Below are 26,921 nucleotides of genomic sequence, written 5' to 3'. Positions count from 1 at the left end.
GGCAATTTTCCATGTTGTCGGGTAGATGCCAGTGTTGTTGCTGTACTGGAACAGCTTGGTTAAGGCGCGGCTAGTTCTGCAGCACAAATCTTCAGTATTACAGCCAGGATGTTGTCAGGACCCATACCCTGTGCAGTATCCAGTGCCTTCAGCTGTTTCTTGATATCACATGGAGTGAATTGAAATGACTGAAGACTGGCATCTGTGATGCTGGGGACCTCAGGAAGAGACTGAGATCGATCAGCCACTCAGCACGTCTGACTGAAGATGGTTGCAGATGCTTCAGCCTTTTCTTTTGCACAGATGTGCTGGACTCCTCCATCATTGAGGATGGGGATAATTGTGGAGTCTGCTCCTCCGGTTAGTTGTTTAATTGTCCATCACCATTCACGACTGGATGTGGCAGCACTGCAGAGCTTTGATCTGATCCATTGGTTATGGGATCGTTTAGTTCTGTCTATTGACAGAAGCATGCTACTTCCACTGTTTGGCAGACATGTAGTCCTCTGTTGTAGCTCCACCAGGTTGGCATCTCATTTTTAGGTATGCCTGGTAATACTCCAGGCATGCTCTCCTGCACTCTTTATTGAACCAGGGTTGATCCCTTGGCTTGATGATAATGGTAGCGTGAGGGATATGCCAGGCCATGAGGTTACAGATTGTGATTGAATACAATTCTGCTGCTGCTGATGGTCCACAGTGCCTCATGGATGCCCAGATTTGAGCTGCTTGATTATTCTGAATCTATCCCATTTAGCACGGCAGTACTTCCACACAACACGATGGATGGTAATTTAAGTGTGAAGACAGGACTTCGTTTTCACAAGGATTGTGCGATAGTCTAGTACTGTCATGGACAGTTGTGTTTGCAACAGGTAGATTGGTGAGGACAAGATCTAGTAAGTTTTTCCCTCTTGTTGGTTCCCTCACCACCTGCCGCATGTCCAGTCTGGCTGCTATGTCCTTCAGGACTAGGCCAGCTTCGTCAGTACTGCTACTTTCAAGCCACTCTTGGTGATGGACATTGAAGTCCGCCACCCAGAGTGCATTCTGTGCCCTTGCCACCCTCAGTGCTTCTTCCAAATGTTGTTCAACATGGAGGAGTACTGACTCATCAGCTGAGGGAGGGCAGTAGATGGTAATTAGCAGGAGGTTTCCTTATCCATGTTTGACCTGATGTCATGAGACTTCATTGGGTCCAGAGTCAATGTTGAGGGCTCCCTCCTGACTATATACCACTAAGCCACCACCTCTGGTGAATCTGTCCTACCGGTGGGTGGATGGTGATAGTGGTATCCTAGACATTGGATGTTTCCATGAGTATGACTATGTCAGGCTGTTGCTTGACTAGTCTGTGGGACAGCTCTCCCAATTTTGGCACCCAAATGTTAGTAAAGAGAACTCTGCAGGGTTGACAGGCCTGGGTTTGCCATTGTTGTTTCCGGTGCCAAGGTCAATGCTGGGTGTTCGGTCAGTGTTTATTCCTTTTCAACTTTTGTGTAGCAGGTTTTGTACAACTGAATGGCTTGCTAGGCCATTTCAAAGAGCAGTTAAGAGTCATTACTGTGGGTCTAGTCATGTGCAGGCCAGACCTGCAGGTTTCCTTCCTTAAAGGACGTCAGTGAACCAGATGGGTTTTTATGACATTACCACTATGCCACCGTCTCGTATGTAAAATGTTAATGATTGAAATGTTTACAATGTTGTATGTTGGTAATGTTGCAGAGAAATCATAACTATGGTAACGAGTTTTCTATTTATGGGGGGAGGCATTATGAACGCTGGACTTTGCATTAGGGTTATGTTTGAAAAGCTGTGATCTTTAATGCAGTGTAAAATCTGCCCACAGACAACCCAGGGGTCTTGGTTACCATGAGAACAAGGAACCCAGATCAAAAATCCTTTTGAAAGCATGGTGCAAAGTTGCAACACCTAAATGACAATAGGTTTCGCCCTCTCAGACTCACAGATTGTAAATAAAGAGCCAGAGGCTCTAAAAATGCAATTTCTAACACCTGGAAACAAAAGAAAGCTCAGGTTTTGCTATGGTCAGACTTATGGACTCTGAGAATTGTTAAAGGGAAACGACTATTGACTTTTGAGTTGGATAAATTCAAAAGGCTTTCCAAGATCTGGAGGCTGAAAGGAAGAAACGAAGACCAGCAGTCAGTGCACAGCCTAAAGAGAGAGATAAAGAGAAACAGCTGTTCTCTCATCAGCAATACAGCAAAAGGCTGCTAAGACTTGAATCTGGTTTGAAAGCCGAGGTTTGCAGAGGAGAAAAGACCAACGAGGTCACCAGAGATTGCCTTATTAACAGATGTCTAATTGAATGTGCTCGGAAGAAATGAGCAAAGAGGGCGTTGACTTTGAGAAGGACACTGGGAGATCCAACCCACTGCAGCTCGGAGAAGTTTGGGACTTTTAACTGCAAGAATACCTTTTCAATGAGAACACATAGCATATAAATGTGGTGTGGGGTTTTCGAATGTGTTACTAAGTTGTTGGGAAATACCTTTCTTTGTAATTTAGTGTATTAGTTACCTACTAAGTATTGTTTAGTTAATGTTGATTTTAAATGTAGTTATTACAGTAAAAGTCTTAAAAAGTGAAATCTTGTTGTGTGATTCTTTAATTGATAATTGAGAAGTTCATATATCTTGTTTTAAAGTTAGCGGTCTCTACTGAGGTCATAACTTTTAGGAATCAGGGCAACGTTTTCTCTCAGGACTTTAGATGGGTGAGGCAGATTTCATGATAGGATAAATCTCACATTGGTCGAGAACTTCCTTAGCAATGCTCCCGGACTGCTACACCATAACTTCACCTGAAGAGATGCATAAACCCCGTTTACATGCATAAACAGGGTCTACATCATGCTTATAACAAAGTTACAGTAGTGCAGCAAGAACAGCTTCAAGGAAATTCCCAGCCATGGTCTGTGGAAATACTTAACTTGCTTGACCAAATGGATTTTTTCACATGCTTTCTTATGTTTCCTATCTTGCTACCTTACTGCATCTCCGCTTCTGGTCCAAAAATTCAGTACTATTGTTACTTTGTTTTCAGACGAATCTACATTATACTACCTGGGTATTTTAATTGTATTAATTTTTTTTCTCTGCACTACAGAACTTGATTTAAAAAAGCCAAACCCAGTTTTTTTTTTACATTTTTAACTACTTAATGTAATTTTTTTAAATGCAAATTTTGTAATGATTTCCCACAATACTAAAAGACAGAAGACTAAACAAAATTGTGAAACTACAGATATATTCTTATACCTGCAACCTTAAAGGTATATTGTACAAAAATATGAAATTAAGTCAGCAAACTTCTACGGTTAAACACAGACATAGTTAATTTCATCTTTAAAGTGTAATTTTCTTCTCTATTTTGAAGATATGGTACGATAGCAAACACATTTTTATGCAAAGTGTAGCAGAAAATTGTGGCAAACCGAAAACTATAAATTAGGAAGTGTACTATGGTTTTGTGTATTTCCCTAGCTCTACAATACTCAACCCTGGAAATTGTAGAAAATCTTTTTTTGATATCCTTATGTGAAAGAAGGGATCTGCACATTCTGTAAGCTCAAGACAGTTCAATATCAAACGTGACGTATAATATATAAACAACAAAGGATTGTTGGGAGAAAGGAGATACGATTGTAATATTCCATGCAAGCCATTTTACTATTTATTCGTATAATCCACATGATCATTAGGCATTCACACATTCAAACTATAGTGAGAAACAACAGTGGTACTGTTCAAACAAGACCTGTCATGTCAGGACAAAAGTCTCTGGAAAGAAACAATGGTAAGGGCAGTAAACTGAGAAACCACCAAGATTATGAGAGTCAAAAACAGCATTTGTTCTACAACATACCTATTTCCAGAGAAAATATCATTGTTTGAATGCTGGCTTTCTTTTATAAAATGCCATTTGGGTGGTTCCTCGTGGGTGTTGCAGGTAGAACTTAATTATTAGTAGCTGATGGGCATTTTATCAATCAGTAGTAAACAGTTATGAATCATAGATGGCTTCAAATTAAGTTGTATTTTAAGTTTGATTTGAAAATCTGTTGGCCCGGATCTTGCTAAAAAAAAAGTGGTATTAACGTATGCTGCTATTAATGTGCAAATCAGCCAGCAAGTTCAAGAAATTAAGAGCTACACTGTAAATTGCGCAGCTTGCACAAATGGTATTTCACTCTTAGTCTTCCCACTATTTTAAAGAAATTGCTGGATTTTCACATTAATTGCCCCTTAAAATCACCACAGAAAGTTAAGTCTAATAATTAAGAGTGTAAGTACCTTTTTAGCTATGTGATCATTAATAATGCCTCTCTGCCCAGAATAGGAACAAGTTGAAGTATTCAGTCTCATTCTTGCATGCAGTCAATTGTTGTTAGAGATGTTAAAAATGCCAAATTTTAATTTTTACCTTTTTTCTTACTTTTCCTTTCTGTCCCTTTTTCTCTCCCTTAATCCAAATTTTCTTTCTTTTCTTTCTGCACCTGACTTGACTCTAATTCACCCTCCTGCTCCTTCATTCCTTTGTTTCTTTCGCAATCCTTAAATATCATTGCTTAAGAAGATACACTGTTGGTCCTGCTGTTAACTAAGGTCCCAGATGCCCCATTACCAACACCACTTCACGACCAGCTCACACTTCCAGCAAGCTACAGAGCAAAAAAAAACTTTGAAGCTAAAGGATGCAGAGAAAATTCTAACTACTGGGGTAAATCATAAGGTGTCCTGATCCAGCAAGATCCAACTGACTATGGGGGTGGGGGACTGATTGTGTACATAATCTCATTATGATACAATGGAGTTAAGCATAAGGCAAAACATTCCTATAAAATAGTTGGGAAATAGCTGCTTGACAACAAAAAGGACTCTCTCTTACAAGCATTCTAGTTTAGAACCTTTCAATTATTTTTTTTTGACTGGCAACTGTAAGATATTATTGCTTTTAGCAAACAGCGTAGAATGTAAGGGAGATTGAATAAACAATGTGGTGGTGCCATTAACTCTGGTTGTAAAGAAAATCGTAAGGTTTCATCTTGTAGTGAATAAAAGTAGCTAGAAGCTGAGATTGTATGAATTTTAACAGTGTGTTTGTGTGTGTGTGAGAGAGTGGGGAAACAACTATTTATACTGTCAACTGGTGATCTTAGAAGCACTGCATGTACCCTTCTCTCTGTTGGTACACAAGCAATAATTTCAAATCCTAACATGTGCATATACTTATACCTAAGGATCTGCAAAATGATCACTGCTGGAGTTAACAATAACTTCATAATACAAATTAATGCATAGCCAGTGCAGAAAGACATAAAAACTAAACCAGGCTTGTACATTTGATCTGAATCTCTGCTATTCTGCTGCTCTGAAGCAAAACTACTCCATTCTCCCCAAACAACAAGTATTTATGCAGCTCCTTTAACGGTCACATGCACTTCACAGCAACATTATAAAACAAAGTATAACAACAAGCCACCAAAAGGAGATATTAAAGCAAATGACCAAAACCTTGGTCAAAGAGGTAGGTTTTAAGCAGCAACTTAAAGGAGGAAAGTGAAGTAGAGAGGAGGAGAGGTTTAAGGAGGGAATTCCAGAGCATAGGGCCCAGGCAGCTGAAGGCATGGCCACCCACGGTAGAGCGATTAAAATCAGGTCTGCTCAAGAGGCCAGAATTAGAGGTGCACAGAGATCTCGGAAGGTTTGTGGGGCTGGAAGAGATTACAGAGATAGGGAGGAGCAAGGCTATGGAGCAATTTGAAAACTAGGATGATAATTTTAAAATCTAAGTGTCGCTTAACTAGGAATCATTGTAGGTCAGCGAGCACAGGGTGATGGGTGAACAGAACAGCGAGTTGGGACGTGGGCAGCAGAATTTTGGATTTTGTTAAGTTTACAGAGTGTGAAGTTGGCCAGGATTGCATTAGAACAGGTAACAAAGATGCGGATGAGGGTTTCAGCAGCACATAAGCTGAGGCAGGGGCAGGGTCACGCAACATTACCAAGGTGGAAATAGATGATCTCAGCGATGGGATAGCTATCAAATATGACATCAAGACTGCGAACAGTTTGGTCCAGACTCAGACAGTTGCCAGGGGGAGGGATGGAGTAAGTGGCTAAGGAGCAGGGTTTGTGGCAGCGACCAAAGACACCGACTTCAGTCTTCCCAATATTTAACAAAAACAGAAGTAGGAACTGAGGTAGGCGATTTGGCCCTTGAGCCTGCTCCATCGTTCAATAAGATCATGGCTGCAGGAAATTTCTGATCATCCAGTACTGAATGTCAGACAAGCAGTCAGATAATTTAGGGAGAGTTGAGGGGTCGAGCGAGGTGATGGTGATCTAGAGCTGCGTATCATCAGCGTACATGTGTTTTAAGATGATGTCGCCATGGGGCAGCGTGTAGCTGAGAAACAGGAAGGGGCTAAGGGTAGATCCGCGGGGACATAAGAGATAATGGCATTGGAGTGGGAAGGGAAGCCATTAAAGGTGATTCTCTGGCTATGATTAGATTGATAAGAATGGAACCAGGCAAGTGCAGTGCCAGCAAGCTGCACAATGGTGGAGAGAGGCTGGAGAAGTATGATGGTGTGGTCAACCATGCCAAATGCTGTAGACAGATTGAGAAGGGCGACGAGAGATAGTTTAAAGTATGGCTACCCGACCCAAACCCGACCAGACCCGACGGCGTGTTGGGTCCGGGTCGGGTTGGGTCTCTCTTCCAGGTCCGGCATTCAGGCTCGGGTCGGGCTGGACACAGTGCTGCCTTGCTCAGGGAGGGAGCTTCTGCACAATTCTGCCGGAATAGCCTGCTGCCAGAACAGAGGATCATAGCATTTGGACAAGGTATGTTTGATATAAATACCTTTATATGGTAGTCGGATCGGGTGCCGGAAAAAATCAAAGGACTCGGGCCCAGTTTGGGTTCGGGTTGGATGTGGTCGGGTGAGGCCCAGGTCGGGTTTCAAGTTCATACCCGAGGAGGCCTTTAGGATAGTTTATTTTTGTCACAGTCACATAGGATGCCATTTGTGACTTCGATAAGAGCTGTTTTGGTACTGTGGCAGGGGGAGAATCCTGATTGGAGGGATTCAAATATGGAGTCCCGGGAAAGATGAGCATGGATTTGGGAGGCACAACAGGTTCAAGGACTTTGAAGAGGAAAGGAAGGCTGGAGATGGGGGGGTGATAATTTGCAAGGATGGAAAGGTCAGGAGGTTTTTTTTGAGGACAGGGGTGATGAAGGCAGATTTGAAGGCGAGGGGACAGTACCTGACAGAGAGAACCGTTGACAATATCAGCTAATATGAAAGCTAGGAAGGGAAGTTGAGTGGTCAGCAGTTTAGTGGGAATAAGGTTGAGCGAACAGAAGATGGGTCTCATGGAAAAGATGAGCTCAGAGACGGCATGAGGGGAGATAGGAGAGAAACGAGAGAAAGATACAAGTTCAGAGTTATGGCGGGGGAAGCCTTAGAGGAAGCTTGGCCTGGTAGGCTGGGGAAGGAAGGTAAAGTGGCAGAGGCAGCTGACTGAATGGTCTCAATCTTAGTGACAAAGAAGAACATGAGCTCCTCACACATTGTTGGAGGTGAGGGTGGAGGAGTCAGAGGAGGGGCATTTCAAAAGAAAGCAAAACAAATGTAAGAAACAGTTTGAGAACTGGAAGATCAAACTGCAGTGGACATGGGGGTTTGTGCGTTGGAAACAACAAGAGAAAAATGCCTTGATTCCATTCTTCTCACTGTTGCACATAGTAAAGGAGAAGGCCAGCTTTCAAAAGACAGTTGAGACTTTTCAAGATACAAACATTGTTTTTAAGATTTCAGTGTATAGTTCTAAATATACAAATTCCTGGGGGGGTGCTTGTGGGGGGCGGTAGAGCAAACAAAATGACAAGGGTGCAATGTCCCATGTTGTCCTGGTCCCCTGCCATTTTGTCCGGGCGGCATTCCCGCCCTAGGGCAGGTAAGGCCCTTAAGTAGCCAATTACAGAAACATAAAATCATTACAATGCAGAAGGAGACCATTCAGCCCATCGTGTCTGCACCAGCTCTCTGAAAGAGCAATTCCCTCAGTTCCATTCCCCTGCCTTCTCCCCATAACCCTGCATATTCTTCCTTTTCATATAACTGTCTAATTCGCTTCTGAATGCTTCAATTGAACCTGCCTCCACCACGTTCTCAGGCAGTGCATTCCAGACCTTAACCACTCACTGCATGAACAAGTTTTCCTCATGTCACTTTTGCTTCTCTTACCAAATACTTTAAATCTGTGCCCTCTCATTCTCGATCCTTTCACGAGTGGTAACAGTTTTTCTCTATCTACTCTGTCCAGAAATTAATTTTCCCACCTCCGCTCCAATTTTACAGAAGACACCACACGGAGACGCTGCCAGGTAAAGCCTGACGGCCTCCTAGTGAGGGAGGGGCCTCTCCTCTGGGGGAAATCCATGTCCCAGGGTCTCCTCCATCTTTGGTACTGCAGGCCTCCTGCAGCCGATTGGCTGGCAGCCCTGGAGGCGGGAGCTCATCCCTTAAAGGAATGGTGACCCCCAACGACGGGCCGTTAACGGCTATCTGCCGTTAAATTGCAACGGGGGTCTGACGGAGGGCACTGGTAAGGTCTCCCCCTGCCTTCCAAACTGCTGCCAGGACACCCGTCACCGGAATAAAAACCAGCCCTTAAGTATAATTAAAGTCACCATTTTTAAACTTATTGAATAACCAGTCATCAATTAAATATTATAAGTTAAAACATCGATAAATGTTTTAAAAAGAGATTTAATAGATCTGATCTGTAAGAATGCCAGGTGTTACGACCAGGTGAGAAAGGTATCTAGGGGTCCCTCTCAGCCTTCAACCTGGTCTTACCGTAACAGGGTTTAATTTTTAAAACACCGTGTTTTAGCTCCCCCTTGGTGAATCCTTGTTCATCGCTTTCCAATTATAAGGAAAAGAAACCAGCACCAGCAGGTTTTCTTAGGTTTAAAGAAGAAAGGGTGAAATTTATTAAACTTGAACTTAAACTCTAATTCGGTTGACGCCTACGGATACATGACACACCCAGGCTCGCATGCATATGCGTTACACACGTGCAAATAGAGACAGAAAAGAGCAGAAGAAAAATAAAGTGGAAACGTTTGAGGCAATATCTGAAGAGTTTTTGTTACGGTTCTTTGAGCTCACTGTAGAGTCCTTGATCTTGCTTTTCGTTGGGCTCATTATTCTTCTTAAACCTTCTTCGCTGTAGGAGACTTTTCTCTCTTGGGATTCATGTGTCTTCATTGGTTTCAGAGGCTTGTGAGATAGAGATAGGAGCAGCCAGGAGAGATCCTCTCAGTCCAGGAGCAAACAGCCTTTTTGAGTTCAAATTCTCTGTGGTTAATTCAAAAGACCCTGGAACAGCCAGTTAGTCAGGTGACCAGCTGGTCTAAACAGTCTCTGGAATGCTCCTCTTACACACAATACCTGGTGATCAAGGTCCATTGTGGGATGAATGTATCAGGGAATGATCCTTTGTCCTTCCAAACACTGATCTGTTAAACAAGTCATTTCCTCTCTCCAGCAACAGTTTAAAATCAATGTTCATGACAAAATGAATGTGCCTCATTCTTGGCAGGTGGGGGCCTGCAAGACACAGGACTGCCATTTTTAAATCTGAACTCTTAAAAGCTCAGCCCTCTCATCATGCATGTAATGTAGTGCCATCGAAGCCTATCTCTTATTTAAAATATGATTTATAAACAAGAAACAACTAGGTTGTACAATTAGTTAGCATATTGTTCTTTCATCTCTGGAGGCCAGTTTAAAACTCAATCCATATGAAAAGGATGAGTCTCTTCTATCAGTGTGACAGTCCTGTGTGAGCTAAGTTTGAAACAATTTCTGCCCAGTTCCTACTGCAAAAGTCTAGAAAATTACATAGAATTTACAGCCCAGAAACAGGCCATTTAGGCTCCACGTGAGCCTCCTCCCAATCTATATACATTATCTCACCTTCTCAAGGGCAACTACAGAAGGCAACAAATGCTGGCCTTGTCAGCGACGCTCACATCCCATGAAAGAATTTTAAAAATTGAGATATCCTTCAATTGCTTTCTCCCTCATGTACATTCTAGCTTCCCCTTTAATACATCTATGCCATTTGCCTCAACCACTCCATGTGGTAGCAAAGGTTCACACTGTTACACTCTTATGAGCTGGAGCTGATGTGCAGTTTTCAGGCAGTGGAGGTGAAACTTTCCTGTGCAGTAAGCCATCGTATGCCTGACATGGGAGTGATTGATAACTACATTAAATACAAAAATGGAAAAGAATTTAGCCTGAGGACTACAAAAATTTACTATAAAATTTGTGTTTTTGTAAGTTACCAAAATAATGTAGTTTGGGATTACACAGTGGTGCAGTGGTTAGCACTGCAGCCTCACAGCTCCAGTGACCCAGGTTCAATTCTGGGTACTGCCTGTGTGGAGTTTGCAAGTTCTCCCTGTGTTTGCGTGGGTTTCCTTCGGGTGCTCCGGTTTCCTCCCACATGCCAAAGACTTGCAGGTTGATAGGTAAATTGGCCATTAGCAATTGCCCCTAGTGTAGGTAGGTGGTAGGGAAAGATAGGGACAGGTGGGGATGTGGTAGGAATATGGGATTAGTGTAGCATTAGTATAAATGGGTGGTTGATGGTTGGCACAGACTCGGTGGGCCGAAGGGCCTGTTTCAGTGCTGTATCTCTAAAACTAAAACAAAAATATTTTGATCTCCCAACCAGCCTAGCGAGGATTTAGTTCATTCAAGTTTGAATCAATCCCTGAAACTCAGGTGAGCTTGGATTTCAGATTCAGTCCAGTGCTACACATGGTACAAAGAACTGATTCAGCATAACAAAAAAAAACTTGTCAGGACAAGATCCTCTTTATTTTAATAAAGGCAGAATAAATTAGTGGTGGTGAAGAAATTTTCCAAATCACCAAAGATGCAAACTAACTATTTATTAGTTTGCACATTTTTAGTGCAATTTACATTGATTAATTTACTGCTGTTGCTGGCTTGTGTCTTTGTATTTCTAAAATGGTTTTCTGCAAACTGCTCTTTAGTACAGTAACATGAATGAGAATTTTTCTCTCACTTAACCACATGACTTGAGGAAGAGCACAACATCATGAAAAGCGTCATCGCCTTCCTGTCCGTCTGATCTGTGGCGGTGTGCAATTAAATACATAGTTACCGCAATCTCACAACCAAGGGCCGCATTATTGTGCTTGGAGTAAATGAGAATTCACGATTATTTACTTGGTAAATGTATAGCACCCGGTAAAATTAGCACTGACATTTAGCCTCAGCAACAACTTGAGTCAGCTATCCAGGGTAAACTATTCCTACAGACCCTGACGTCCTTTGGCACTTTCCAGAATGAAAATGTGATCTATTAAAAAAAATGCGAGTAAACTGATAATTAACGACAGTCAACTTGTCAGTAGAGAAGTGAAAATGTCACTGATACCTTGAGTGTGATGAATCTCTTCTCCCACATGTTCGATTGTATTATTATATAACATGGCTAAAGGCTGCTGAGCCTCATGGATGGTAAATACCCAGCAACAATAAAAAGGAATTGGGGTAAGCAGTTCAATAGGTACGCGTATACTTAGAGGTAGAAACTTTTTTGTAGAATCAAACCCATGGTAATAAGAAAAACATGGTTCACTTAATGAATTATATCATTAACACCGTTATATACAAAACAATTGCGCCATGCACGTTTCGGCCACGGTTTTCTTATGGATATACCTGTACACAAAACAACCGAGGAAGAACAGACCATATATTCCTGCAGTACACAGGACTCCACACTTACTAAATGTCCAATTGTCAACGGTTGGTTTATAGTTATTACGAATGCCCGTTCTACCTACTATCGGCCTAATATGTGAAAGTTCGAGTATCACAGATTCACAATGTTGCATTTGTTTTGTTATTGTCCTTATTTTTGCCCAGTCTGCTGACAGTAACGGTCCAGTGCGGACGCTACACTCCATCGCGTATTGTTCAGATAAAGCCCAATTGCTGCTTTGAAAACAACCAGCTCCACCCGTTGCACATTGTTCTCTAATCTCCTTCCCCCTCACATCCATCCCTTTCGTTTTACCTTCGCTTTCTCCTTCCTCCTTTTCTTCTTCGGCTCTTCGTGCTGCCTCGGTTTCTTCCAACTCGATGCGGATTCCTCCAGCAGCAGATGCTCCTCGATCGGCAGGGCCCTGCTCGCAGCGACAGAGGCAGCATGGCCTCGACCCCGCACAAAAACAACAACAACCAGCACCACCACGCCTAGCAGCAGGCTGAGAGCGATCGCGGGCAAAACAGCGAGAGCGGGATCAGAGAGACCGCCTCCGAGCAGCAACTCACTGCCTCGCACCAGCTGCACCTGCAGCCAGCGAGCAAGCGGCTCGAGCATGGCGAGAGACAATGGATCGAATGGAACAGCCCGGTGGGTGGGGGGACCGCGCGTTCCAAATCCGAATCTGAGCCCAGGCGGATGGGCGCGCGGGCGAAGTCCTGGCTGCTCGCGAGCTTACACAAAAGCAAAGCTTCACTTTCACAAGCGGCACAAACTTTTCTTCCTGCAATGCTTTCAACTTGTGCGTACTACTGTAAATGTGACGGTGGCCATGAAAGACCAAATCGTCCAAAAACACATTGCAAATTAAAGCTTGATTGTAGGTTGGCAGTGATACTGGAGGAGGCAGTTCGCTTTTCAATGTTTGTCGATTATTTAAATCGTGCAAAATGTAATAACTATTTGGGGAGGAGGGGTGAACTATTTCCATCACCTTGCATGATGGTAATGTCGATTGGACGATTGCAATCGACTGTCTCCATTTATTCCCCACCCCCCGCGATTGATTACAGTTTATAGAGTGGAGCTTGCCTGTCTGTTAGATGCAGGATGAACATTTGAAAGGTTACAGACCTGAAACGTTAAAACTCTGTTTCTCTCTCCACAGATGCTGCCAGACCTGCTGAGTATTTCCAGCACTTTTTGGTTTTATTTCTGAATATTTGAGCTCCTGGATTGAGAGTCAACGTCTAGCAAAACACATAAATCATGTGTTAATTGCAATGTCCAATTACATTCGCAAATTTGAAATAACGAAAGGAAATACCGATCATCTGAATGCAAGCGTCAGATGTGCTTTTACCGGGAATGTTTTTGTCTCGTGTGTTACGTTTTCAAAAAGACATTAAACTTTTTAACCTTATTTTAAGCGCGACGTGGAAAGGCTTTTGTGTCCCTTTGGGTACTGGATGACATTTTTTTAATTTGCAAAATACTGCATGTACAAAAACGACTGGTTGTAAATTTCCTGCATTTTAATCCTTGTGTTCAATACACAGCCAGGTAGAGCCACAAATACCTACAGGAACGATTCCTCTGCTGGATGTGTATTAATCTTAAACTCAGAAGAGCATCATCTATCCCTAGGTCAGTCATGCGATTTAACAAGTACAAATTCCGTTTCTGTGCTCCGGTACCAAGTTAGAGCGCGTATCGCAAAATTGTGATTTTCCAATTATTAATGTTAGTGAACGAAAATTCATGGACTGGGGCTTAGCCATTCAGGCCTGCGATTTTTTTTTATTACCCCTTATTGCCAAGTTGCCCTGAAGTATGGGCAGTTTTGCGCTGTGCACCCTGAGGTTGGATGGCTTCACACTGGACTATTAGAGCCTGCAGAGAGGAGATTTCCACCCATATCGGAAAACAGTATTCAGAGGTAAAATAACTGATTACTCTGTCACATAGTCCCTATTACTAGATAGTTCAGGAAATTAATACATTTGAAGCAGGTAGATTAAAAGTAACATGTTGGTCAGTAGAACTTCTGATATCAGGTTTGTATTTGATTCCCATATTTCCCTGTTCTGGCCAGACTGGTGCTAAGAAATCTGATGGGTTTCCAATGCCAGCCCACCAGCAAACTACCATCAATACAGTATGAGGAGTTTTGCAAAAATAGTGTAACATGACTTTCCCCCCACATCTCTCTCTATCCCTCTCTGGGGAAATCACAGGCCTCCAAATAGCAACTCAACATACCAGTACAGATGAGATTGAAATTATTGAATTTGTGGTCCACTTTGTGGCATCATGAATTAATGTTCTAACTCTAGTGCACCACCACTATTTATGATAGTGTTATTTATTGTCACTCTGAGCCAGCTTCTTGTACTTTGTTGGCTTAATATTGTTGACCTGGTTGTAAGGAAGCAATGGTGTGTGTAATGTGGTAATAAGGTTTCGGACATAGACATTGTATGTTTATAACTTTAAGGATCGTGCTATTGTACCATGCAAAGTCATTTAGATTCCAGTAAGGAGGAGGACGACACTGTGGTCATTAATCATTAATTTATAATCCTTTTTTTTTCCTTTTGTAAGTGTAGAGGAGAATGCATGGTTCAGGGAGTCTCACCAGTCGTTGGAAGAGAATGAATCTGCTTAGGCATTTTAGCAGCTTAAGATGAGAAAGTACCTTTGCAACCTTCTCAGGATGACTCTTGGGCTGGCAGCTCTTTCTGAGATCCTCGCAATTTGTGATGCAATTATTGGTTAGCCATTACCATCTTTTGTTCTATCTCTCCCAATATCCTTTAAGACCTGTCTGCAGCCTTTGATACAGTTGACCAGAGCATCAATGCCTCTAATCTGTTGTCCAGCTGAGTAGGACCCCCTCGCCTGTTTCCACTCTTACCTATCCCATTGTAACCAGAGCATCTTCTGCAATAACTTCTCTTTCTGTCCCGACAATGTTACCTTTGAAGTAAGCTAATGATCTATCCTTGGGTGCTCTCCTATTTCTCATCTACATGCTGCTCCTCTGCGACATCAACTAACGATGTGGCATAAGCTTCTTCATATACATTGACGAAACCCAGCTCTACCTCACCACCACTTCTCTTGACCTTACACTGTCTATGTGTTATATGCCTGTTTTTCTGACATTCAGTACTAGATGAGCCACAATTCCCTCCAATTAAAATTGGGAAGACGGAAGCCATTGTATTCGGCCCCCACCACAAACCCTGTTTCCTTGCCCCTGATTCCATTCTCTTCCCTGGCCACTCTCTCAGGCTACATTAGACTATTTGCAACCTCAGTGCCATATTTAACCCTGAGCTGAGTTTCATACCCCATATCCTCTCTATCACAACCTGCTTCTACCTCTGGAACATCACCTGTCTGCACGCCTGCCTCAGCTCATCTGCTGCTGAAACCCATCCATGCTTTTATTACCTCTAGACCCGACTATTCCAATGCCCTCATACCTGGCCATCTTCCACTCTCTATAAACTTGAATTCATCCAAAGCTCTGCTACCGACACCTTACCCGATAAAAGTCCTGCTCCCCAGCCCAGTATGCTCGCTGACTGACCTACATTGGCTGCCAGTCCACAAATGCCACAAACTTAAAGTTCTCATTTTTGTGCTTAAATCTCCTGGGCCTCACCTCTCCTTATATATGTACCTCTGCATCCCTACAATTCTCCAAGAATTCTGTAATCTTCCAACTCTGACCTCTTGTGCACCTTCTTCTCCTTCACTGGACCTTTGGTGGCTGTGCCTTCAGTCATCTAAGCCCTAAACTCTGGAATTCTCTCCCTAAATCTTTCTGTCTCACTGCCTCTCTCTTTCCTCCTTTGAGATCCTCCTTAAAACCTACCTCTTTGACCAAGCTGTTAATCACCCCTCTTAATATATTCTCCTTTGGCTCGGTGTCAATTTTTATATGATTACATTTCTGTAACACCATGGAATGTTTTCCTACATTAAAGACATTATATAAATGCAAATTGTTGCTGATTTGTTTTCAAAAAAGGACTGAGGAAACTTTGAGTTTATTTCTGAAGATATCAGTATTTGCTAGTGTCATGCTAGCCCCCCACCTGTCAAGAATGAGGCACATGAATTTTGTCATGAACGTTGATCTTAAACTGTTACTGGAGTGGAGAAAGGACTTGTTAAACAGATCAGTCATGGCTGGAAAGATATTCCCTGCCACACTCAACCCACAATGGACCCTTGGCTGGAATGACATTTGCATATTAACAGACAGTGCAGTGCTTGGAAAGGGCAAAGGACCATTCCCTGACATATTCAACCCACAATGGACTTTTGATCACCAGACGTTGAAGGTGGGGGAGCTCGCATTCCAGGTTGACGCTAAGATGGCCGAATACACAAATGGACAGACTAACTTGCTGGGCAACCTGAGTTTTTTGAATTTGTACAAACAGGTTGGACAAAAAGCAGAATGCTCCTGGACTGAGAAGATCTCTCCTGGCTGGCTCACCACAGCCTCTCCTGTCTGCCTGCTCCCATCTCTTTCTCACAAGCCTCTGAATCCACTGACGACACATGAACCCCAAGAGAGAAAAGTCTCCTACAGTGAACAAGGTTTAAGAAGAATACTGGACCCCAACAAAAAGCAAGAACTACCTACCATCAAGGACTCTACAGTGAGCTCGAAGAACCGTAACAAAAATGATTCAGATATTGCCTCAAACTTTTCCACTTTATTTTTCTTCTGCTCTTTTCTGTCTCTATTTGCATTTGTGTATTGCATATACATGCTAGCGTGAGCGCGTTGTGTATCCGTAGGTGTCAACCAAATTAGAGTTTAAGTTTAATAAATTTAAACTTTTCTTCTTTAAACCTAAGAAAGCCTGTTTGTGCAGGTTTCTTTGCCCTGTAATTGGAAAGAGGTGAACAAGGATTCACTTAGATGGAGCAAAAAAACACAGTGTGTTTAAAATTAAACCCTGTTACAGTAAGACCAGTTGAAGGCTGAAAGGGACCCCGAGACACTTTTCTCACCTGGTTGTAACAGAAATTTGGGTGCTAGCGTCCAGAATTGACCCACAGACAAACAAGAAATTGGAAGTGGGAAGCCAAATTGTTCCCAATCAAAAAAGGGTATTGTTGGCAAAGATACAATTGGAACAGAGGAAACTTGAACTTGAGGAGAAAGAGAGAGAAAGACAGGAGAGGGAGAGAGAAAGAATATTCCGGAAGGAACGTGAAGAGAGAGAGTTGAAGCAGCTTAAGTTAGAGTAACCCCAGTGAAAGCATGGCCAATATGGAGGAGCATCATTCAGGGCTGGGTACAAAATTGTTAAAAATTGGTTCAACTAATTCCAAAATTCAATGAGGAAGCATTTTTTGTGTCCTTTGAGAAACTGGCAAGGCAGCTAAAATGGCCAGCTGCAACCTAGCCTCTTTTACTACAAAGCAAGCAAACTGGAAAAGCCCATGAGGTTTATTCCCTGTTGCCAGATGAGAGCTCATGAGAATTATGAACTGACCAAAAATGCTATCCTCGGGGTATATGAATTAGTACCTGAAGCCTATCTCCAAAAGTTTAGAACTCTAAAGAAGCAAGCTAATCAAACTTATCTGGAGTTTGAAAGAAGTAAGCAGCTGGCTTTTGACCAGTGGCTGAGGGCTCTTAAAGTACAGCTCAGCTATGAGAATCTTAGAGAAGTAATTCTGTTAGAAGAATTTATACACTCTCTCCCGCTCTCCATAAAGACACATGTAGAGGGGCAGCGGGTCCAGAGAGCCCGGCAAGCGGCCGTTCTGCTCAATGAGTTTGCTTTAATTTATAAGTTGATTTCTCAGGGGAGAACCTTTCCTAGTCACCCCCACAAATCCAAAAAGGACAAAGGGTGGGAAGGTGATAGGAGCCCAAGCAGTCCTGGCAGAGAAAGAAAAGCAGGAGACACAGGGGCCCTTCCCCTAGCCAAAGAAGAAGGTGCAGTGAGCAGGAGTGAGACCTGGAGACCTGTGTGCTTCCATTGTAATAAGGCAGGTCATCTAAAAGCTGACTGCTGGAACTAAAGGGAAAACCTGGAGGGTTAATCAGGGCACATCTGCTCAGTGAAGTTGGGACCCTGATGCAAAGCACAGCAGAGCAAGCTGTGGCTTTAACTGCAGTAAGAGTGAGACCCAGGAAGCTTATGGCTGCAAGTGCAGGAAAATTTAATAGGATTCCTGAAGGTTATCAGGGTTTTGTGTCTGAAGGGAAAGTAACCCTGTACCCCTCAAGTGGGGCAAGCAAGCCCATCGTAATTCTCAGGGACACAGAGGCCACTAGATCCCTTTTACTGGGAAAAGGCCTGATTTTCCCCCAGAGAGTGCAGTGAACATCAGAATGGTGGTGAATGGTATTGGAGGGCAATGTATGCCTGTACACTGGGTGCACCTGGAGTGCGACCTAGTTTCGGGACCGGTAACTGTAGGGATTGTCCCTAGTTTGCCTGTCTACGGGGTTGATCTGCTCCTAGGTAATGATCTGGCAGGGGTGAAGAGGGTAGCCCCCCCCCCCCCCGCCCCCCCCCCACAGTGGCGAAAGAAAGACTGCAGGAGGTCAGAGAGACAGGACAGTGGTGGGAGATGGATCCCTGCAGTTACCCTGAATGTGTAGTGGATCAGGCCATAATCAGACCAGCTCCCCCAGAGTAGACTGCATTGGCACTGCAGGCAGGTGACCATGAGGTCTGCCTGTCCGAGACTTTCTTTAGAAAGTTAGGAGAACCAGGGAATTAATTAAATGGATTTTCCCGAGCTGAGGCTTAGTGAGCCGACCCAGTATTGCGAGTTAGCACAGGTTGGCCAGTCTGAAATTGAAGCAGAAGGAGTCCCTGATTGCTACTATTTAAAGAATGAGGTATTGATGAGGAAATGGAGTTCTCCTCACAGACCTGAGAGCAAGGAGTGGACAGTAATTCACCAGTTACTGGTGCCACAGAGGTACTAGAGAGAAATATTAAGAAGGGCCCACGAGACTACAGTGGCTGTTCATGCCAGTATACAAAAGACCAAAGCCCGCAAAAGACAGCAACTTGATTGGCCAAAACTCCAGAAAGATGTAGTGGAGTACTGCAGGAGTTGCCACATGTACCAGGTTGAGGGGAAACCCCAACCTACAGAGAAACTTGCCCCCCTAAGTCCTGTACCGGTGTTAGGAAGACCCTCCAGCAGGGGGCTGGTGAACTGTCAGGGACCCCTGCCGAGAACAAAAAGGGACAAGCAGGCACAAGGCTGGCAAGTGGTTAGACAGCGAAGGGGAAAAAGTGACCAAGGGGGCAGGTTAAAGGAAGTCTGGAAGGAATCCCAGATGAAAACCCTTACTGTCCGGTCAGCCAATGCTGAAAAATGTGAAAAGTTAGACCCCACATCCTCCTATGTAAATGCAGACAGTAGAAGCAACCCACCAGAGTTGCTAACAGCATTTACAGGAACCTGCAGAGACAAAGAAAGACATCTAGGGGTGTGATGCCTCACCTAGTTGAAGTGCCACAGGGTCATGCAGTAGAGTCTGCACACAGTCAGAAAAAAAGCAAACCACCCATCCCCTGAAGTCAAAGCCTTTGCATGACTCAGCAAAGTACTGAAAGAGAGTTCAGGATAGACCTACCCACTACTGACTTTTTTTTAAAATTACCTCAGCAGGAACAAAGACCCTAGGCAGCCATAGAAATGGCAAACAGAAGAGAAACTTCCCAAAAAAAAAGAACCACATGTCTATTCGGATGCCAAAAAGGAGGCAATTAAAGCATCACTGGCATAGATTTTAGGACTTATGAATGAATGGGAATGAATGAGAGAAATACATGTTTTTTCTGTATCTTAAATTTTTCTCTCGACCTTTTTAATGAAATACGCTTTTCTCAAATCGCATTTCATTCCACTAGGTATGGAGGTGTCATGCTAGGCCCCCACCTGCCAAGAATGAGGCTGGACCCTTGGCTGGAAAGACTTTTGCATATTAACAGACAGTGCTTGGAAAGGACAAAGGACTATTCCCTGACACATACAACCCACAATGGACTTTTGATCACCAGATGTTGAAGGTGGGGGAGCTCACATTCCAGGTTGACTGCTAAGATGGCCGAATACACATACGGACATGGTCAAACCAGCTAGTCGCATGACTAACCTGCCGGGCAACCTCAGTTTTTTGAATTTGTACAAACAGTTTGGGCAAAAAGCACAATGCTCCTGGACTGAGAAAATCTCTCCTGGCTGGCTCACCGCAGCCTCCACTGTCTGCCTGCTCTCATCTCTTTCTCACAAGCCTCTGAATCCACTGAAGACTCATGAACCCCAAGAGAGAAAAGTCTCCTACAGCGAACTAGGTTTAAGAAGAATACTGGGCCCCAATGAAAAGCTCAAAGAGCCATAACAAAACTCTTCAGATATTGCCTCAAACTTTTCCACTTTATTTTTCTTCTGCTCTTTTCTGTCTCTATTTTCATGTATGTATTGTGTATACATGCTAACCTGGGTGCGTTGTGTATCCGTAGGCATCAACCAAATTGGAGTTTAAGTTTAATAAATTTAAACTTTTCTTCTTTAAACCTAAGAAAGCCTGTTTGTGCAGGTTTCTTTGCCTTATAATTGGAAAGTGTTGAACAAGGATTCACCAAGGGGGAGCTAAAAAACATGGTGTGTTTAAAATTAAACCCTGTTACAGTTAGGCCATGTGAAGGCTGAGTGGGGCCCCTGGACACTTTTCTCACCTGGTCGTAACTGCTAGACATATCTTCTGGCTAAGTGATGTGTCTCACAGGTGTTTTCACACAGACTGAGAAACTTGTTAAATAAGTATCAAATTATTCTCCTGTTGTCTGTCACAGTGACAGAAATTATGAAAGCGGAATGAATTCCATTTGCAGCTATTTCTTCAAAAGTCTGTTAAGAATGTTTGATCCTTTTTGTAATTAAAACTTATTTCAAACTATTTGTGCAAAGTCAGTTTATAATTTGCATTTTGTTGTTTCATTGTATTTTCAGCTGGGAAAAGCTGAAATAGGTATCAGCAGGTTACATTATTATCTAAAATTAGTATTTCATTAAATGAAGTTGTCAACAAAGGAGGATCCGTCTGTGAATAGGATTAAATCTGGGTTGAGCAATGCTTCTTCTGCCACTAGGGCTATCTCCTCTGTTTCTTCCATAATCTCTACACAATCATGTTCTTCTTCCTCTATCTCCTCAGACCACGGGAGCATAGTCGCTGGATTTACCGGGCTGGCCCGGACGATGTGGAGATTAGGAGCCTCTAGGACTGTTGTCCATCGGGTCCATCTAGCTGCGGTCACTTGGGACACTCTGTTCATGGATAGCAAAGTGTGGACTGTGTGTGGACACTTAACGGTTAACTTTTGATCTAACACCAGACCTGCAGTAGCCATTACTGCTTGACATGTAGCTTCCATAGCTCTTAAGCAACTGCCCCATCCTAGGGCGACGGTGTCCAGTCTTTTCGAATAATATCCAATAGGTCTCTGTTTGTCCCCGTGCTCCTGCGTTAGTATGGCAGTCATATATTCATCTTTTTCGTGTACAAACAGGGTGAACGGTTTCCCGTTGTCGGGGATTCCCAGGGCTGGCGCTAAGCACAGAGCCCTCTTTAAATTTTCGAAAGTTTCTTGTTGTTCTTTGGTTAGAGTCACGGATTCTTTAGAGGCCTGCTTTCCCTTCAGGAAATCAGTTAACGGTTGAGCCAGCTGTGTGTAGGAGTCGATCCAGTTTCTGTTGAAGTTACACAAACCCAAAAAAGACCTAAGTTCCTGGATAGTAGTTGGCTGTTTGGCAGCTCGAATAGCGGCAGTCCTGTCCTGGGTGAGTTCTCTCTTTCCCTTTGAAATCTTTTGTCTCAGGTACACAACCTCCCATTGAGTTATTTGCGCTTTGTCGATACTGGCTTTGTGTCCTCTCTGATGAAGGTGGTCTAATACGGTACGCAGATCTTGCTCGTGCTGTTCTTCTGTCTCAGGCTAACAGAATGTTGTCCACGTACTGGATGACCATGGAATGCATGGAAGGTAACTCCCTCAAATGGTTTTGTAGGGCCATATGAAATACCGTAGGGCTGTTGTGGAAACCCTGTGGCAGTCATGTCCAGGTGTACTGTTGTTGTTGTACGGTAAAGGCGAACCACGGTTGGACCTCGGGTGCCAGTGGCACCGACCAAAATTCATTAGCCATATTGATAACAGAAAACCATTCGTGTTCCAGCTTCAGGGCATTAAATATCGTAGAGGGGTCAGCTACCAGAGGGGCCTTTTGATCAATACACTGGTTAGCTTTCCTATAGTCCACAGTAAGCCGCCAAGTCCCGTTTGGTTTCAGTACTGGCCACACAGGGCTGTTGGATGTACTGTGTGTTTTAACTAGCACGCCTCGCTCTTCTAACTTTTCGATTACGGGTAGGATTCCTGCAACGGAGGTTAGACTAATGGGATATTGTTTGGTACAGGGCGGAGCAGATCCCGTCAATGTTGCCGGTTCAATTTGAAGTAGCCCACAATCGTTCTTATCCTGGGCCCATATTGGGTGCTCCCTCAGCTACTCTTTCTTCAAACTTCTGATAGACCAAGTTACCTGACCGCCTTTAAAATGTAACGAAGAGTTCAGTTGGGTAAGAATGTCCATACAGAGAAGGGCTTGGTCCACCGGACCTATCCAAATTGGTGTTATCAATTTGTGCGGACCAAAACCGATACGTACGGGCTGAGTCTTCCTGATTACCAACTTATTGCCCCCTGCTCCGTGAGCTGTTTTAGTCTTACCGTCCATTAGTAGGGGGTTTCCGTATTTTTGGGGTATGCACGTTAATTCGGCTCCGGTATCCAATAAAAAGTCAATATCTTGGTCGCCCACCCTCGCAGTTATATACAATCCATCTTTTCTATTTTCTAATAGCGCCCGGAGAGGCACCGTAAGGACGAGGGGGGGCTCCTCTAGTTTTTTGTCACACTAAGAAAAGATGATAAGTCCTTCTGTTGCTGGGCTGTTAACTGAATAAACTGTTTAAGCTTCTCTAAGAGGTCGTTATCATCTGGAGATGGACCTGGTTTGGGTTCCGGGTTATGTCCCGGGTGTCCTCTGCCTCGTCCTTTCGCTTTACACGTCTTAGCCCAATGGCCTTCCTTCCCACAGCAGTAACATTTGCCGGGTCGCTGACCTCGCCCTTTGTCAGGCTCTTTCAGTATCTGACCTGTCTGCAGAGCTCGGACTTTTGCTCACATGTCTCTGTCCAGCTGACTGCATCGATCAATTAACTGCGCGTACTTTACTCCTGCGCCTTCCCACTCTGGTAAGGTTACCTTCAACATCTTGGATAATTCTGCTTTTAGTCCAGCAATAAAGGCAGACTTCAAGGGCAAAAAACGGGTATCGTCCAGATCCTCCGGAGCAATGTCCGTTATCCCCGAGTGTTCCAGCCAAACAGATCGAAACCTCTCTTCATACTCCCGCACCTCTTCGGTACCTTTTTGCTGACAGGCTGTAATTTTATTCCAATCCGTCTTTGCAGGACAGAACGCTCGCAACCACTGGCCAATCACAATCCATCCGGCATCTAGCTTTTGTTCGTCCACGCCCAAAGCAGCTTTGACCGCTCTGTTCAGTCGTCGCGCTGCTCTCCCGGGCACCATCACAGTCAGAATCTGTACCCCGTCCCATGGGTGGAGGTGGTAAATTCCCTTCAGACGTTCCAGTTGTTCCCACGTCTTCTGACCCCCCTTCTTTGGGTCAGGCAATTCTTTGGACCACTTATCAATCTTCTCAGGATCCGCCAGGACATGCGACCAGTAGGTGTTGTGCTGGGCCGTTGTGACCTCGTTACCGTCCACAGTCTTCTTTTCCTGCTTAACCTTAATGCGTTTCTGTTTGAGGGGAGCTAGTCGCGGGAAAGGCAAACTATCATCATCATCAGTATCACTTTCTTCACTGGAGGACTTGTTCTCTGCTAGACCTGCTTCACGCAGTTGCAGTAGGTGTTGTTCTTCTTGCAACGTCTTCAAACTCGGATATATGTTCGTCAGTGGTGGTGGTTGGTGGGGTCCGTAAAGCGGTCCCTTCAATTGGATCGCTCGTTCGTCCTGTAGTTGTCTTTTAAGTTCTTTATTTCCAATTTCTAGCTTTTTATGTGCAGCCTCTAACTGTTCCAAACTAAACTTTTCCTTTTTCAATTGTTCGCAGACCGCCTTCAATTGGTCCTTCGCATTAGTTAGGTCGCGGTCGTGTTGAGCTTGTTGGATAATTTCATTACGCTGTCGGATCTGTCCCATGACAGCTAGGGACCATTGGGTCCGTTCTTTATCCTTTAAACGGGTTGTTTTTCCCCAGACTCTCTTTATATCATCGAGGGTCCACTGTCCCATTGTGGTGCCATATTTTTGCCCAATGTCGGTGTATGTTTTAGCCAAATTAAATCGTTGCTCTACATATTCTTTTAACTGCCGAAGTATTTCATCTTCGGGAACGTCAGGTGGGGCCCGCCCACCTTTGACGGTAGTTGGTAACTGTCGGTTGTCTTCGTCGGTCATTTTATCAATGCCGTAGGGTCAGTGTAACCGGGTATTTCTACAGATAAACTCGAGCCGATGGAGCTTCCTTCGAAGCCTGTGGGTCGGTATTACGCCAAATACCGCCGAATAAGGCACCTGAATATATAGAGGGTTTCCGTCTTCCGTATTCCCCCCCGAGGGGACTCGAGTTGCGTGACAGAAAGGTTCGGGATCGCGTGGTGGAGTACCGAGCTTAGACAACGGCCAAGGACTTTTAAAAAAAAGAGGAGTCCTTACCTCTGGGGCCCGATAAAGGTCCGATGTCCAGTGCTTTAGTCTTTATCCTCCAGCAATCCTGCCGACTATGCCAAGTTGTTGGATCTCAGTTGTATGATCTCATAGGTTACACGAAAAGAGACGAAGTCCGACTGTAGCTTTAAGAAACTTTATTGTAGTACTTAGTGGTTACATCATCAGCAAAGCGAACAACAACAACACCTGGGCTCTCCTCCCTCTTCCTCTGTGCTGGAGGAGGGAATTCAAGCCTTTCTTATAGTTCTTCTTACAAATCAGTGACACCCCCTTTATGTTCCCAATTGGTTTACAAACGTTGCAGTTTCTTGGTGTCAGGGCCTGACTGGAGTACTGCCTTGTCACCCTCTCCTCAAGCAGTTTCTCATCCCCATATTTCCTTGGACCGTTGGGCTGATTGTTGTATAATAGGCTACTATTCGGCAGGCTGCAGCTGCCCTGTTAGTTTTTTGCTTGTTAGTCTATTTCTACTGATAAGCTGTCTGTGCAGCCCTGAAGCTATGAAGTTATTTCTGATAAGTTGTCTCTGCAGCTCCGAGGTTAATTTGTTAGCAATACATGATTGATTAATTATTTCATCTTAAATGTCCCCATATTATTCTGTTCTCGAAAATTCTGTTCTCACAATCTGCGTCTGTATCGTGTATGCATGTTAGCATGCTCGCATCGCATATTCATAGTCGGTAACCAGATTAGAGTTTAAGATGAATAAACTTCTACCTTTCTTGTTTAAAAATCTAAGAAAACCTGTCTGAATTGATTTATTTGCCTTACCATTGGAAGGCAGTGAACAAGGATTCACTAAGAGGGAGCTAAAACACGGTGGTTTTTAAAAATTAAACCCTGTTACAGTTAAACCAGGCAAAGGCTGAGAGGAAACCCCTAGACCCCTCTCACCTGGTTGTAACAATGTGTTGATTCACCTAGCTAGTAGCACACTTAACTCTGCACCTGAATTTGTAGGTTCAACTTGCACATCAAAATTTGAGTGCATTGCTGGAATCTTGGTCAACATTCTTTCTTCATTACTTATTCTGCAATGTTGCTAAAGCAGAATGACTGATATGTTTGCTTCCAAAGTAATTTATTAGGACTGATTTTACAAAATTGCACTCGCAATAGAGAACCAAGCACAGAAGTTCAAATCAGGAATGTAGACCCGAAGCCATGCAGAACACAGCCTGAATTCCTGATATATGTGCCTACAAACAAGGCTCCTCGTCAATAACGTGATTTCATAAAATCAGCCTCATGAAATATTTTAAGATGTTTCGACCTAGTAACAACAACAACAATTTGCATTTATAAAACATCTTTAATGTAGTAAAATGTCCCAAGGTGCTTCACAGGAGTGTTATGAAACAAAATTTGACCCTGAGCCACATAAGGAGATATTAAGACAGGTGTCTAAAACCTTGGTCAAAGAGCTGGTTTTAAGGATCATCTTAAAGGAGGAGCGAGAATTAGAGAGGCAGAGAAGTTTAGGGAGGGAATTCCAGAGCTTAGGATGTAAGCAACCGCCAGTGGTGGAGCGATTAAAATTGGGGATGTGCAAGAGGCCAGAATTGGAGGAGCAGAGATCTCAGAGGGTTGTGGGCTGGAGGAGGTTACAGAGATAGGGATGGGCAAAGGCATAGAAGGATTTGAAAACAAGGATGAGAATTTTTAAATTGTGGTGTTGCCAGGCTGGGATCCAATGTAGGCCAGCGAGCATGGTTTACAGGACATGGTGTGTGTTAGGAATCAGGCAGCAGAGTCTCAGATAATTTCAAGTTTACAAGAGTGAAAGTTGGAAGGCCAGCCAGGAGATCATTGGAATAGTCGAGTCTAGAGGTAAAAAAGGCATAGATGAGGGTTTCAACAGCGGAGGAACTGAGGCAGGTGTGAAGACAGGTTACGTTATGGTGGTTGAAGTAAGCGGTATTGATGATGGATGGATAAGGGTCAGAAGATCAGAGTCAAATAGTCAAATTGGGCGGCACAGTGGCTCAGTGGTTAGCACTGCAGCCTCACAGCTTCAGCAACCCGGGTTTGATTCTGGGTACTGCCTGTGCAGAGTTTGCAAGTTCTCCCTGTGACTGTGTGGGTTTTCGCCGGGTGCTCCGGTTACCTCCCTCAGCCAAAGACTTGCAGGTTGATAGGTAAATTGGCTATTATAAATTGCCCCTGGTATAGGTAGGTGGTAGGGGAATTGAGGGAAGGTGGGGATGTGGTAGGAATATGGGATTAA

At 43.7% G+C, this 26,921-nt stretch overlaps 1 protein-coding gene and 1 long non-coding RNA gene across 3 annotated transcripts in view; one reads left to right on the top strand and one right to left on the bottom strand.

Annotated features, from left to right (window-relative positions):
* Window positions 1-12,787, bottom strand: part of LOC137357287 (protein LYRIC-like) — a 119,953-nt gene extending 107,166 nt beyond the window's left edge. For both annotated transcript variants that reach the window (XM_068023516.1, XM_068023524.1), the window contains exon 1: window positions 12,168-12,787. In XM_068023516.1, coding sequence (XP_067879617.1) covers window positions 12,168-12,473 — 306 coding nt within the window. In that variant the 5' untranslated portion in view covers window positions 12,474-12,787. The remainder of the gene's footprint in view (window positions 1-12,167) is intronic.
* On the top strand, window positions 12,172-15,847 carry LOC137357301 (uncharacterized). The gene is made up of 3 exons (XR_010971173.1): window positions 12,172-12,506; window positions 13,415-13,502; window positions 14,465-15,847. It is a non-coding gene; the product is annotated as an uncharacterized lncRNA (long non-coding RNA).
* The last annotated feature ends 11,074 nt before the right edge of the window (window positions 15,848-26,921 follow it).

The sequence above is a fragment of the Heterodontus francisci genome, chromosome 3 (genome assembly GCF_036365525.1).
Source record: "Heterodontus francisci isolate sHetFra1 chromosome 3, sHetFra1.hap1, whole genome shotgun sequence".
NCBI lineage: Eukaryota > Metazoa > Chordata > Chondrichthyes > Heterodontiformes > Heterodontidae > Heterodontus > Heterodontus francisci.
The sequence above is the reverse complement of the archived record's forward strand: the minus strand, read 5'-3'. Positions and strand labels throughout refer to the sequence as shown.